General features: G+C 30.3%; 1 protein-coding gene across 5 annotated transcripts in view; it reads left to right on the plus strand.

Annotated features, from left to right (window-relative positions):
* The window catches only part of LOC124953495 (longitudinals lacking protein-like), a 237,120-nt gene that overhangs the window by 161,637 nt on the left and 62,461 nt on the right, over window positions 1-13,022 (plus strand). The window contains exon 7 of one of the 5 annotated variants that reach the window (XM_047504975.1): window positions 11,243-11,874. The exons of 3 other annotated variants lie outside the window; for them this stretch is intronic. In XM_047504975.1, coding sequence (XP_047360931.1) covers window positions 11,243-11,859 — 617 coding nt within the window. In that variant the 3' untranslated portion in view covers window positions 11,860-11,874. Of the gene's footprint in view, window positions 1-5,020; window positions 5,726-11,242; window positions 11,875-13,022 lie in introns of those variants that run through there. One more of the 5 variants, XM_047504992.1, reaches the window with a different exon arrangement.

Raw genomic sequence — 13,022 nt, forward strand, 5'->3', positions numbered from 1 at the left:
ATAATAATAATAATAATAATAATAATAACAATAATAATATTAATAATAATAATTGATAATAATAATCGATGATAACAATGATTAATAATAATAATAATAATAAAAATAATAATATTGAAAAAAAAAGATAATAATAATATTAATAATATTAATAATAATAATATTGATAATAATAATATTAATGATAATGATGATGATTATGATTATGATGATGATGATGATGATGATGATGATGATGATGATGGTGAAGGTGATAATAATGATGATGATAATGACAATGTTGATTATGATAATTAATGATCATTTATTGATCTTCCGAAGCTTTTCACACGTGACAAAAATAATAATAATAATAATAACGATAATAATAATAATAATAATAAAAATAATAATAATAATAATAAAAATGATAAAAATAATAATAATAATAATAATAATAATAATAATAATAATAATAATAAAAATAATAAAAATAATAATAGTAATAATGATAATAATATTGATAATAATTAATAATAATTGACCGATCTTCCGAAGCTTTTTATAAGTGACATGACCGAGAGTTGAAAAAGAGAGCTCGCAGTGATTGGTGATTTTTTTTTTTCTTTTTTTTTTTTTTTTTTTTCTATGGAGGAAAAAACAGGAATTATTATCTTAAGATCTTTCCCGCGGAAAAACTATAAATGTACCTATTTGTGTCTATCTTTGTGCGTACATGTGTGTGTGTGTGTGTGTGTGTGTGTGTGTGTGTATTATCGTGTTCAATTCTAAGTAGATATAGCTCGGAGGATCGTTCGACAAGGATCTAGGGAGAATCGTTTAGTTTTATTAGGGTTGTTTTTTTTCTTTGTTCTACGTGTGTCACTATATTTTATTATTAGTCTTTCCATTTCCTTTTTTTTCTTTTTTAATTTTTTTTTTTTTTTTTTTTTTTTTTTTTTTTTTACCCCATAAGACTCTTTTTCTTCTTTTAAACGACCATTGATCTTTTTCCCAATGCTCTCGTCGTCGAGCGTTAGTTCGAAAAGAAAAAAAAAACAAAACAAAACAAAAGAAAACAAAAAATATATCGTCACCGCGAGACTCGATCTTCGATCTCTTTTTTATATCTATCACAGTTTTATCAATATGATTATATGATTTTATTTATTTATATATATATATATATATATATATATATATATATATATATATATATATATATATATATGTATGTATGTATGTATGTATATTTTTTTGGTTTTTTTTTCTATTTAAATGCATCTATCTCATATTGGATGCATTTAAGAGTTTGATCGATATCTTAAATTACTCATCTTTGTTTTGTTTTGTTTTGTTTTGTTTTTTAACGCGAATGAAAGAAAAATAAATAAAAAAAAAAGAAAAAAAAAAGAAAAAAAAAAGAAAAAGAAAAAGAAAAAAGAAAAAGAGAAAGAAAATTGGTCAAACTGACCGATATCAGCGCGAACAGGTTGACCTTCGAACTTCCTATCGATTCTATTGGATCGTAAAGAGACGTCATATCAACTGTAACAAAAAAAAAATATTTATGTATATACATATACACACACATACATTTCTATATATATATCTATATTTTTAGATGAATTTTTTACGTCCTATATATATCGCATCGATCAAAATTATTGTCGATCAATCGTTAACACAGAAAATTGTTAAAATTAAGAAAATGTCGAAGACAAAAAAAATGTTATATCTTGTTATATCATATATATGTACACACACACATACACATAAATATATATATATGATAAAAAAAGAATAAGAAAAAAGAGAAAAACAAAAAGTTCGATTAAATGCAATGGTCAACCTTTTCGTTTCAAAATACATTAGGACATACTCTTAGCATTCTAAGGACATACGGTGTTTTTCATTTTGATATATGTATATATATATATATATATAAATATATATATACACGCACACACGTTTATATACATGTGAATTTAACGTAGAAATATTTACATTGCTAGAAATATATATATATATATATATATATACATATATATATATATAAAGAGAGAGAAAGCGAGAGAGAGAGAGAGAGAGAAGAAAAAGAAAAAAAAGTTTATAATAATGACAATGATAATGACGATAATAATGACGATGATAATGATAATGATGATGATGATGATGATGATGATGATGATGATGATGATGATGATGATGATGATAATGACGTTAACGACGATAATAATGATGTGTTAATGACGTCAAAGGACGCCCGTCCAGTCGAGGTGCGCGTCAGTATTTTTGATATCAGTATTTGCGAAGATTTTTTCGCGCGTCGACCTGCCCTGCGAAATAACTCGTAGGTTATACTCGTTAACTTTGTCTCAACCAATACCCCCCTCCCTCTTCCACACAGCTCCTCTGTCGCCACTGTTCTGTCTTTTTATTTTTCTGTGTTGTTTCTTTTTTTTTTTTTTTTCTTTTTTACTTTCACTCTTATTTCTTATCTTTTCATTTGTTCGTTTTATTATTGTTTTTTTCTTTCTATCTTTCTTTCTCTCTTCTCTCTTGTATTTAGTAATATTTACAAAACGTATACCGCCCCTCCCCCCACCGTATTGTCTTCTAATCTTACTAATCAATGCTAATCACGTAATTTTCGACTAACGGCGTTTCTTTTAATTCCCCCTTTCACCCCACCCCACCACGCGCAATTTTTTTCTCCCCCTTATCTTCTCCGCTGGCAACCCTTTTCTTTTCTTTTCTTTTTTTGTTTTTTTTTTTTGCAATTCTTACGTTCGAGAAAAGGCGTCGTTGGACTTCATTTCTCGTCTCTCTCTTTTTTCCGGTCTTTTCTTTTGTTATTATTATTATCATTATTATTTTTTTCTTTCACCCTCCATCAACAAACCAACCAACCAATCAACCAACCAACAATCATCCAGCTCGTCTTCGCTTCTTCTTTCTTCGTTGTCTCCTCTTCTTCTTCTTCTTCTTCTTCTTCTTCTTCTTCTTCTTTCTTTTTTCCAACTTCTCTTCTTCCCTTCAATCTTTTGGAAAGGTACTCTTTTCTTTTCTTTTCTTTTCTTTTCTTTTCTTTTCTTCTTTTACGGCGAATACTACGAATTAAACTACTATCGCGCGAGATGACTATATCAATAATTAATATTATTATTAATATTATTAATATTATTAAAGTATATAGAAGAAGATAAAAAACAAAAAACAAAAAAAAACAAAAAAAAAAAGAACAATCTTTGTTGCGGGTTATTTTTTAAAAAGAAAAAGGACTACAAAAAAGGATAAAAAAAAGAAAAAAAAAATTTTTTTCACGAAATCGACAAAGTGTGTATCTGTTTTCTTTCTTTCTGGTTTTTTTTTTTCTTCATTTGGCCCTCCCCAGCCCCGCTTCCCGAGGATCCCCTAAGATTCGACGTTCCCCCTTCCCACCCAAGTCCCGAAACACGTTCCTCCCTCCTCAACCCGTTCGTCCTTGTTCTTCGAGATCACGAACGTTCAACAAAAATGTTCAACATAATTGGCGCAACTAAACAACGGGACACGGTCGAATGAAGCAAAAGAAGAGGATGCGCAATGGAAGAGGATGAAGTTATTACAACGATAGCAACGACAATAATCAACAACAACAACAATAACAACGACAACAATAACAACAAAAATTACAACAATATCAGAAACGATTATTCGAGGATGAGAAACATTTGTCGATGTCTTTGGCACGCTAATAAACTTTTATTGACCAATACTAATGTTTGATTTCAGTTGATCGCCGACGTGACAACCTCGGAAGATGGATAAAACTCCCGTGACGTCATCGAAGCCACTACAAGGACCGATCTATATCGATCGTTGATCAACGAACGATCAACGGACGATCCAGGGCGATAAATAGATTCACGGAAAATCTATCTCGATCAATTGAAAGATATATTCGATCGAAGAAAATCTTATATAAAGTAGTATAATTCGATTTATACGAAAGAGAATATGGGGCCGATGAGGGACGGGGGAGGAGGTGGCGGTGAAAAGATCAGAGAGCAGATCATAGTACATTATTTTTTTTTTTTTTTTTTTTTTTTTTTTTTTTCTATTAATTCACATACACTTTGGATTACTTTGGTTTAACTTTCGAATTGTATTCTTTCTTTTCTTCTTTTATATATTTCTTTTTTTCTTTATTTCTGTTTGTCTTTCTTTCTTTTGTTTTTTTTTCTTTTTTCTTTTTTCTTTTTTCTTGGCGTCTATCCATCGTTTTTATCCCGTCCTTGCGTGTCTGCTGCGATCATCGTAAAGAAGAAGAATGTCGATTGAATTTTTTCCCCCACGACGAGAATCGGACGATGTATTTGACTCGAAGTATACCTTTTTATCGTGTCAACGAGAGGAACGCTTTGGGGTACAAAAAAAAAGAAAAAAAAAAAAAAAAAAAAAAAAAAAAAAAAAGAACACGAGTATTATTTCCCTGCGGTAACATGTACAATATAAAAATCATATAGACACTCTTAACAATCCTTTCGACCAAAAATCAAATCCTACCTATTCCTTCTTAACGTACACTTAAATCTAGTTTTCATCGATAAAACATTTTGTCAAGGAGAACGTCGATTTAACGAGAAGCACGAAAAAAAGGAGGGGAAAAAAAAAAAGAAAAGAAAAGAAAAGAAAAGAAAAAAGAAAAACAGGAATAAAGAAAAAAAAAAAAAAAAAAAAAAAAAAAAAGTAAAAAAAAGAAACAACAACCAGAAAGAAAATATAAAAAATAAAGTACGAATTAATTAAGACGAACCCGATGCGAACACGAAAGAAGGTATAAGAAAAAAAAAAAAAATAGCAAAAAAAGGATAAAAAAAAAAAAAAGAAAAGATAAAAAAAAAAAAAAAGAAAAAGAACACGAGAACGTCATATAAATGTCTCTAATCCTATGAAAAAGATATATAATCGATTGTCGATTATAATTAATATTATTATTCGTAATATAAAAGACTGACGACGGGGCTTATACTTTATCTTGACGCTTTTATTCCAGGTTACTGGAGCCAGCCGAGCTGTCACGAGCCGATGATGAACACCCGATACATCGAAGTTCAAGGACCAATGATGACGAATCGAGAAAACAATCAGTTAGAAGTCGAACAAAGAATGACGACCAGTGGTTGCCAAGCATTTAGAACGATGATACGCGGTCAGCAAAGCTATAAGTGTCCAAAGTGTGATCGTTTTTATATGAGAGCATCCTGCTTGAGGCGACATATGCGCGTCGAATGTGGACAAAAACCTCAGTACCAATGTCGTATATGTCAGGGCTGGTTCAAATATAAACATAATCTATCCGCCCATATGAAACTACATATGGAGGAACCGAAACACCATTGCATAGTATGCCCGAGAAAATTTTATCGACGTGACAAACTCGTTGAGCATGAAAAAAGACACAAAAATATTTTACCCATTCGATCGTGATTCTTATCGTCGCGATCTTGCATGTTGCGTTTTTTCTTTTTTTTCTTTTCTTTTTTTTTTTTTGCGTACAGGACGAGCTCAAAAAAAAAATTCAATATCGAAACTCGACCTTACCCTTTTTACTTTTTTGCTTTCTTTTTTTCTTTTTTTTTTTTTTCTTCAAACCGCGCAAAACTACACTGAACGACTAAGAACTTTTGAAACTCGTCTTATATTTTTATATAAGATTTAACTAGGAAAATCAATGTGATCGGACCAATATAACGGTATATATATATATATATATTGGAAATCTCGATCAATAATTTATAAGGGATATAAATTGACGATTACTAATTAGTATTACAAATTACGTATATTGTATAATTAAAAATTGATTATATTTGTAAAAATTAATTCTCCTTGTACGAACGAATTTCACTGATTCGTTCTTCTATTTATTTATTTATTTATTTTGTTCTTTTTTTTTTTGCGATTCAATTCTAACATGAAAGAAAAAAAAAAAGGAATCAATGAGTTCTCGTTAAGAACAACACAGTATTAATCTAAAATTATAGATCCTTATAATGATCTTAATATTTAACCCTATTGTATATTAGATCTTTCTGATATCGTATGTATAAAAAAAAAAAAAAATTACAGAACCCTATACGAAGAAAAAAAAAGAAAAAGAAAAAAAAAATATATATATATATATATATATATATATATATATGTGTGTATGGAAAAAAAAGAAAGAAAAAAATAAAAAAAAAAACAAAATCCTGTGAAGAAAATTTGTGCTAAAAAAAAAGAAAGAAGAAAAAGAAGACGAAGAAGAGGAAGAGAAAGAAGAAGAAGAAGAAGAAGATGAAGATGAAGATAAAAAAAAGAAAAAGAGAGAAAACAAATATTGTGTAATAATTAAATCCCCAAAACGTCATACCTGAACGTGATTAGTATGAAATATATACATACATACATACATGGATTATAGAATATTATAAGAGTAATCTTATAACAATTTCTTTTCTTGATAAATAAATAATATTCTACCTTTATATATATATGTACACACACACACATACACACACACACACACACACACACACACACACACACACACACACATATACGTGCGAGAGATAAATGCTCTAGATGTTTTGTCTTCCTTAACAGAAAAAGAAAAAGAAAAAGAAAAAAAAGGAAAAAAAAAAAAGGAAAAAATCTTGCGAAAGTAAAAAAAAAAAAAGGAAAAAAAAAGTAATAAACAAAAAGAAAGAAAAAAAAGAAAAAAACCAAACGAACTAATCCCCGAAAGCACGAAACTTTAGCACGAATGTAGCACGAATAGAAAAAAATTTGTCATCTCTATCTGTTATATTTATATGATCTATTATATTGTATCCATCTATTTATTTATTTATTTATTTATTTATCTACTTGTTCATTTATTTGTTTATTTACACGCATATATATATATATATCTACATAATACATCTATCTCTATCTCTCTCTCTCTCTCTCTCTCTCTCTCTCTCTCTCTCTCTCTCTCTCTCTCTCTCTCTCTCTCTCTCTCTCTCTCTCTCTCTCTCTCTCTTTAACTCGAACGAACTCTCGTCTATATTTTTTTTTCTATTTTAGCTCCCTTATCATCATTATATCGCGCCATTGTGCGACGTCGTTGCGTCTTCGTTAACAGCAGACTGAAGGAATTCCCATGCAACCTATGTCCAAGAACTTACAGCAGCTTAAGGGCATTGAGATTTCATCAAAGCATCGAGTGTAATCGAGAACCAAGATTCGCCTGCGGATGGTGCGACTATCGAACACTTAGACGTGCCAATCTTCGAAGGCACATTCTACGCCATAGAAGAGACCTTCTCGATTAGACAATACAAATGAAAGATTAGGCGATTTTTTTTTTTTTGTCCTTCTAACGTCAGCTTTACCTTTCTTTATTTTACTTTCACTTTTTCTCTTCTTCTCTTTTCTTATTTCTTGTTTTTCTTTCTTCTTCTTTTTCTTTTCTTCTTTCCTCTTTCATTAATTTTGAAAAAAGATTCTACCTGTCGAAAACCCTCTTATTTATGTTTTTTACTTTCTTTTTTTTTTCCGAGAGAGAGAGAGAGAGAGATATATATATATACATATATATAAATGGCGTTACACGGGGGTAGAGACGGAGGAGAAGAATTTATTTCTAGCTCATTGTCAACTTTTTAAAATTCTTACGTCGTATCTTTTTTTTTCTTTCCCATTTTCTTTTTTGTTTCATTTTACTCATTCATTCGTCGTTGAGACAAATTTTACGATCTTTTTGCTTTTAATTTTGTTTTTTTACTTTTTCAAAATTGCACATTCTATTTTCGTCGTTCTTACGTTTAGGGTGATTTTTTTTTTTTCTATATCATATTTCTTTTTCTAGCTGTAAACGTTCAAGGGTTAATAATATTTTCATATCGTTCGGTTGAAAAAGGGAGGGTGTCAATGAGTAGTAAGATAAGGGAGTAAGATTTATATATACATACATATATATATATATATATATATGATCTTTAATAGAGAAATTAAATTTTTCTGATTCATTAGGAATACATACATAGATAGTTATATGCATAAATATTTATACTACATATATACATATATATATATATATATTTATGTGTGTATATGTATAACATTTGTATATCATCAAAAACTACTCCATTTTCATAATAGTTGAATAACACGATATACATATGCCTCTCTTGAACGTTTTACGAATTAATTACAATGTAATATACGTTTATGCGTAATCGATATATTCCTATAATAAACTTTCTGCATTATTATCCTTATAGATCGCACCGATCGATCGTTGATCGATTATTGATTCGATTGAAATATATATATCAAAAATTATACATATTTCAATCGAATCAATAATGATCTAAATATATATATATATATATATATATATATATATATATATATAATTAGATTTACCCTTAAGGTATATTGAATGTGAGATAATGATTTAATCATTGAAGAAAAAGAAAACGTTCAAATATCCTTATTGTATTCGATATATCCACCATAATACCATTCCTCTCCATCCCCTGCCTCTCCGTTGTTCACCCTTGACCCTAATATTTATTTGTTTTTTTTTTTTTGATTTCTTAGGTGATGCCATAATCCAAGTAAAATGATAAAAGAAAATAGTGAGAGAGAGAGAGAGAGAGAGAGAGAGAGGGAACTACGTCCAACATATCTCGATCTAATTGTGTCAAATGGTGTCCATAAACAAAGAAACCCCATTGTTGTTTACTTCGAAATCGCGCACGAAATGAAAAAAAAAGAAAAAGGAAAATAAATAAATAAATAAATAAATAAATAAATAAATAAATAGGAAGAAAAAAGAAAATCAACAAATAAACGTCCTTGTTTTTCTTCGTGTGTTGTCTTTTTTTTTTTTGTTCTCTCTTTTATTCTTTCTTTATTTTTGTTCTCTTTCTTTAGAAGGAACCTCTCTTCTTTTTGATCGGCATAATGGAAGAAGAAGAAAGAAAAGCATTGCAACTTAAAATAACATAGATCTTTTCCATTTTCTACCTTTTATTTTCACAGGTTCTTATTACAGCTGCGAGTCATGCGGTAAAGGGTATAACACGCTTGGATCGTTAAAGTTTCACAAGAACGTCGAGTGCAGTAGGGAACCGAGCTTTGCTTGCACCTATTGTATCTACAAATCGAGAAGGAGGAGCAATCTTCACAGGCACATGAAGGTACATTCGATGATAGGCAGACGAAGAAGATGAATAAGAACCATAAATCAAACCAGGACAAAACCAAAATGGAACGCAACGCAACGCTACCACCAAGATCGTACGATTTATCACAGAGAGAGAGAGAGAGAGAGAGAGAGAGAGAGAGAGAGAGAGATTTCTGTTCGTGTGCGTCTGTGTAACTCTACGTATGTATGCTGTGTGTATCTGTGCGTGCGTCCGTGTGTGTCTGTGTGTCTGTGTGTCTGTATGTCTGCCGTGTGATTACGTCGTCGATATTCGAAGATATATAAACCTTTTCTTTCAAAAACCTATAACCAACAACGCTTCGAAGTGATCCAATTTATTCGATCCTAACAATAAAAAAAAAAAAAGAAAAAAAAAAACGCACAAAAGAAAGAAGAGTAAAGCACAAATCGAAAGTTGCCAATAAAATGAAAAGAACCTATATCCTAATAATTCAAAGGTATATTAATCTTATATTCCAATTTCTAATCCTTAAGTCGACGCACGCCGAAATCGATCCTATCATTCGATCCTAATGAAAAAGAAAAGAGAAAATAAAAAAAAAAAAAAACAGGAAAAAAAAGAAAAAGAAAAAAGATCCAATTGAAATTTTGCCAATAAAGTGAAAAGATCTTATTGACACGCTATTCTACGTTTCTTTCTTCTTCGATTTCTCACCTGTTTTTATATGAAAAAAAAAAAAATAAATAAATAAATAAATAAATGAATGAATAAAAAACAAAAAGTAAAAAAGATAATAAAAAGAAAAGATGAAGAATTGTGTCTACTAAACGACGTTAAACACTCGAGCAATATTACAATGTCTTTTTTTCTACTTTTTCAGGTGTTCGATGGAATTGAAATGGAAGATCTTAATCAGGATCACTCATCAGGAAATCATTGTCCCTTTTTATTAACCTTTTCAGAGTATTGTGTCCTATTTCTTCTTCTTCTTCTTCTTCTACTTCTTTTTGATACTGATGCAATAAAAGAAAAAAATAAATAAATAATATATATATATATATATATATATATATACAATCTACTGATAAATATACAATCGGTGATCTGTTGTTGACAAAAAAAAATATTTACAGGTGTGGATATTTCTATTTCTTTTTTTTTCTTTTTCTTTTTCTTTTCCTTTCTTTTTTTTTTCTTTTTTTTTGTTTTATTTTCTTTTATTTTTTTTCCATTGGACAACCAACATTGTCCCTATACATACATACATACATATATGTGTGTCTATGTGTATGTGTGTATAATTGTGTCACATTGTTAGTGTGTATTGTTTCTTTATAAATACGTCCAGTTTATAATCCTTATCATAATTATTTAAGGATATACTAATATCCATAAAAGGAAAATAATAAATAATAATAATATATTATTCAAAGGTAACGAGGTGGGATTGTTCGAAAAAGAAAAGAGAAAAAGAAAAAAAGAAAAAAAGAAAAAAAAAATATGCGAATTCCTATCTCCATCCAGTTCAAGCCCCTTTATATATACCTCCAACCCTTATATATATATATATATATATATATATATATATATATATATATATCGGAAGGAGATAATTGATCCTAAAGATTCGACAAAAATTGAGAGAAAGAGAGAGAGAGAGAGAGAGAGAGAGAGAGAGAGGGAAGAGCACGAAAAGAGAACAAAAATTTTTGTCGGAGCAACAAATCAACATTAAAATAGTTGGAAGCAGCTACGAGTATTCTGGGCTGTTTTTTCTTTCCCTTTTCTTTTTCTTAATTTTTTTTTTTCTTTTTTTTTTGCAAAAGTCGATATTAAAGGGGGTTGGGAGAAAGGTTCGAAAAAAAAGAGAAAGAGAAAAAGAAAGAAAAAAAAAGAGAGAGAAAACATCCGGGAGAAAAAAGACAAACAAGGAGAGAAAGGAAAAGAGAGAGAGGGAGAGAGAGAGGAGGGAGGGGGGAAAGAGAGAGAGAGAGAGAGAGAGGGAGCAGGAAAAATTGTTAAAAAAAAAGATCTAACCCAACTAAAGGAAAATATTTCTCGAAAAATTGCAGATCCGAAGAAGAAGAAGAAGACGACGACGACGACGACGCGGACGACGTTGAGATTCGATGATAAGAAATATGATAACGAAATTCCGGTTTCTGTGCCATGGAGTATGAGGAGGAGGATGATGATGAGGAGATCCGTCGAGGAGGAAGAAGAAACCGACGTACGGAGGAGACAGGAGGAGGATGAGGAGGAGGACGAGGCGAATGAGGAGGAGGAGGAGGAAGAGGAGGAGGAGGTGGCGGTCGAGGTCGAGGTGGATCATCATAATCATCATCTACATCATCATCTACGTCATCGTCATCATCATCATCATCATAGGATTTTGCCGTTCGCCGGATTGAAGATACCGAAGGCCTCCTCCTTCAATTATATTGGAAAAAAGCCTGTCGGTCAATTTGCTTGTAACAGATGTGGAAGATCCTACATGAGAAAGGACTCGTTGCAACGTCACACCCATTGGGAATGCGGAAAGGAACCACAATTTCATTGTCCGTTCTGTCCTCAGCGTTGCAAAAGGAAGGCGCATTGGTTGAGGCACATACGACGACAACATTTTGAGAAGATCGGCGATATGGAGGCTCATTTATTGGCTTACACACCGAAATTAGAGATCGACTGAACGCGTCACCTTTTTTTCTTTCTTTCTTTCCTTCTTTCTTTCTTTCTTTCTTTCTTTCTTTCTTTCTTTCTTTCTTTCTTTTTTATCTTTTTTTCTCTTTTTTTCTCTTTTTTCGCTTTTTTCTCTCTCTCTCTCTCTCTCTCTCTCTCTCTCTCTCTCTCTCTCTCTCTCTCTCTCTCTCTCTCTCTCTCTTTCCTCTTTCCAAAATAAGAAAGAAAGAAAGAAAGAAAAGATCATTCATTTTCTTCTTCCTTTTTTGTTTATTTCTTGGTTTTCTTTTTTCTTCTTCTTATTTCTTTTTTTCTTTTTTTTTTTTTTTTTTTTTGACGACAATAATCAATTTCGAAGTGACGAAAAACCAAAAGTGACTTTTCCTTTGAAGTATCTATGGATAAAAGAGTGAAAGAAAAAAGAAAAAAAAAAGGATTTGAATTTTTTTTCTCCCCCCTTCTTTTCTTCTCTTTTCTTGCTTTTTTTCCTTTTTTTTCTTTTTCTTTTTCTTTTCTTTTCTTCACGAGAAAAACCTTACGTAATGATTCACGTAAAAATCAAGTGATTATTCGTAGCCTTATCGAAATAGCTCATCTATCTGTTTCCATTCATTTTTTTCTTCGGCTGTGAATCACGCACACACACACACACACACACACACACATACACAGAGAGACAGACAGACAGACAGACAGACAGACAGACAGATACAGACAAATTTGTAATCATCGAAAGATTTTTTTTGTTCTTCAAACACACTCTCATACTCTCGTTTTCTTTCTTTTTTCTTTTCGACAATCGATAATCGGTTCGTTTGTTTGTTTCTTTGTTTTGTTTCGTCTATTTTCTTCTTTTTTTTTCCCCTGTTTTCTCTTTTTTTTTTTTTCTTTTTTTTTTTAACTTTTTATTCTTTCTTTTTTTTTTTAACTTTTTATTCTTTCTTTTCCTTTTTCCTCTTATCTCCGAGATAATTTCCAAGAGGTAAGATCAGGTGTCTGTGCATTCAGGAATTATCGACTCTATATATATATATATATATATATATATATATATATATATATATATATATATATATATAGTATTATATACTTATATACGTAGAAGAGATGATATGTCTCTTCGGAAAGGACTTTCGTTTGTTTCTTTTTTCTTCTTCTTCTTCTTCTCTTTTT

The sequence above is a fragment of the Vespa velutina genome, chromosome 12 (assembly GCF_912470025.1).
Source record: "Vespa velutina chromosome 12, iVesVel2.1, whole genome shotgun sequence".
Lineage (NCBI taxonomy): Eukaryota > Metazoa > Arthropoda > Insecta > Hymenoptera > Vespidae > Vespa > Vespa velutina.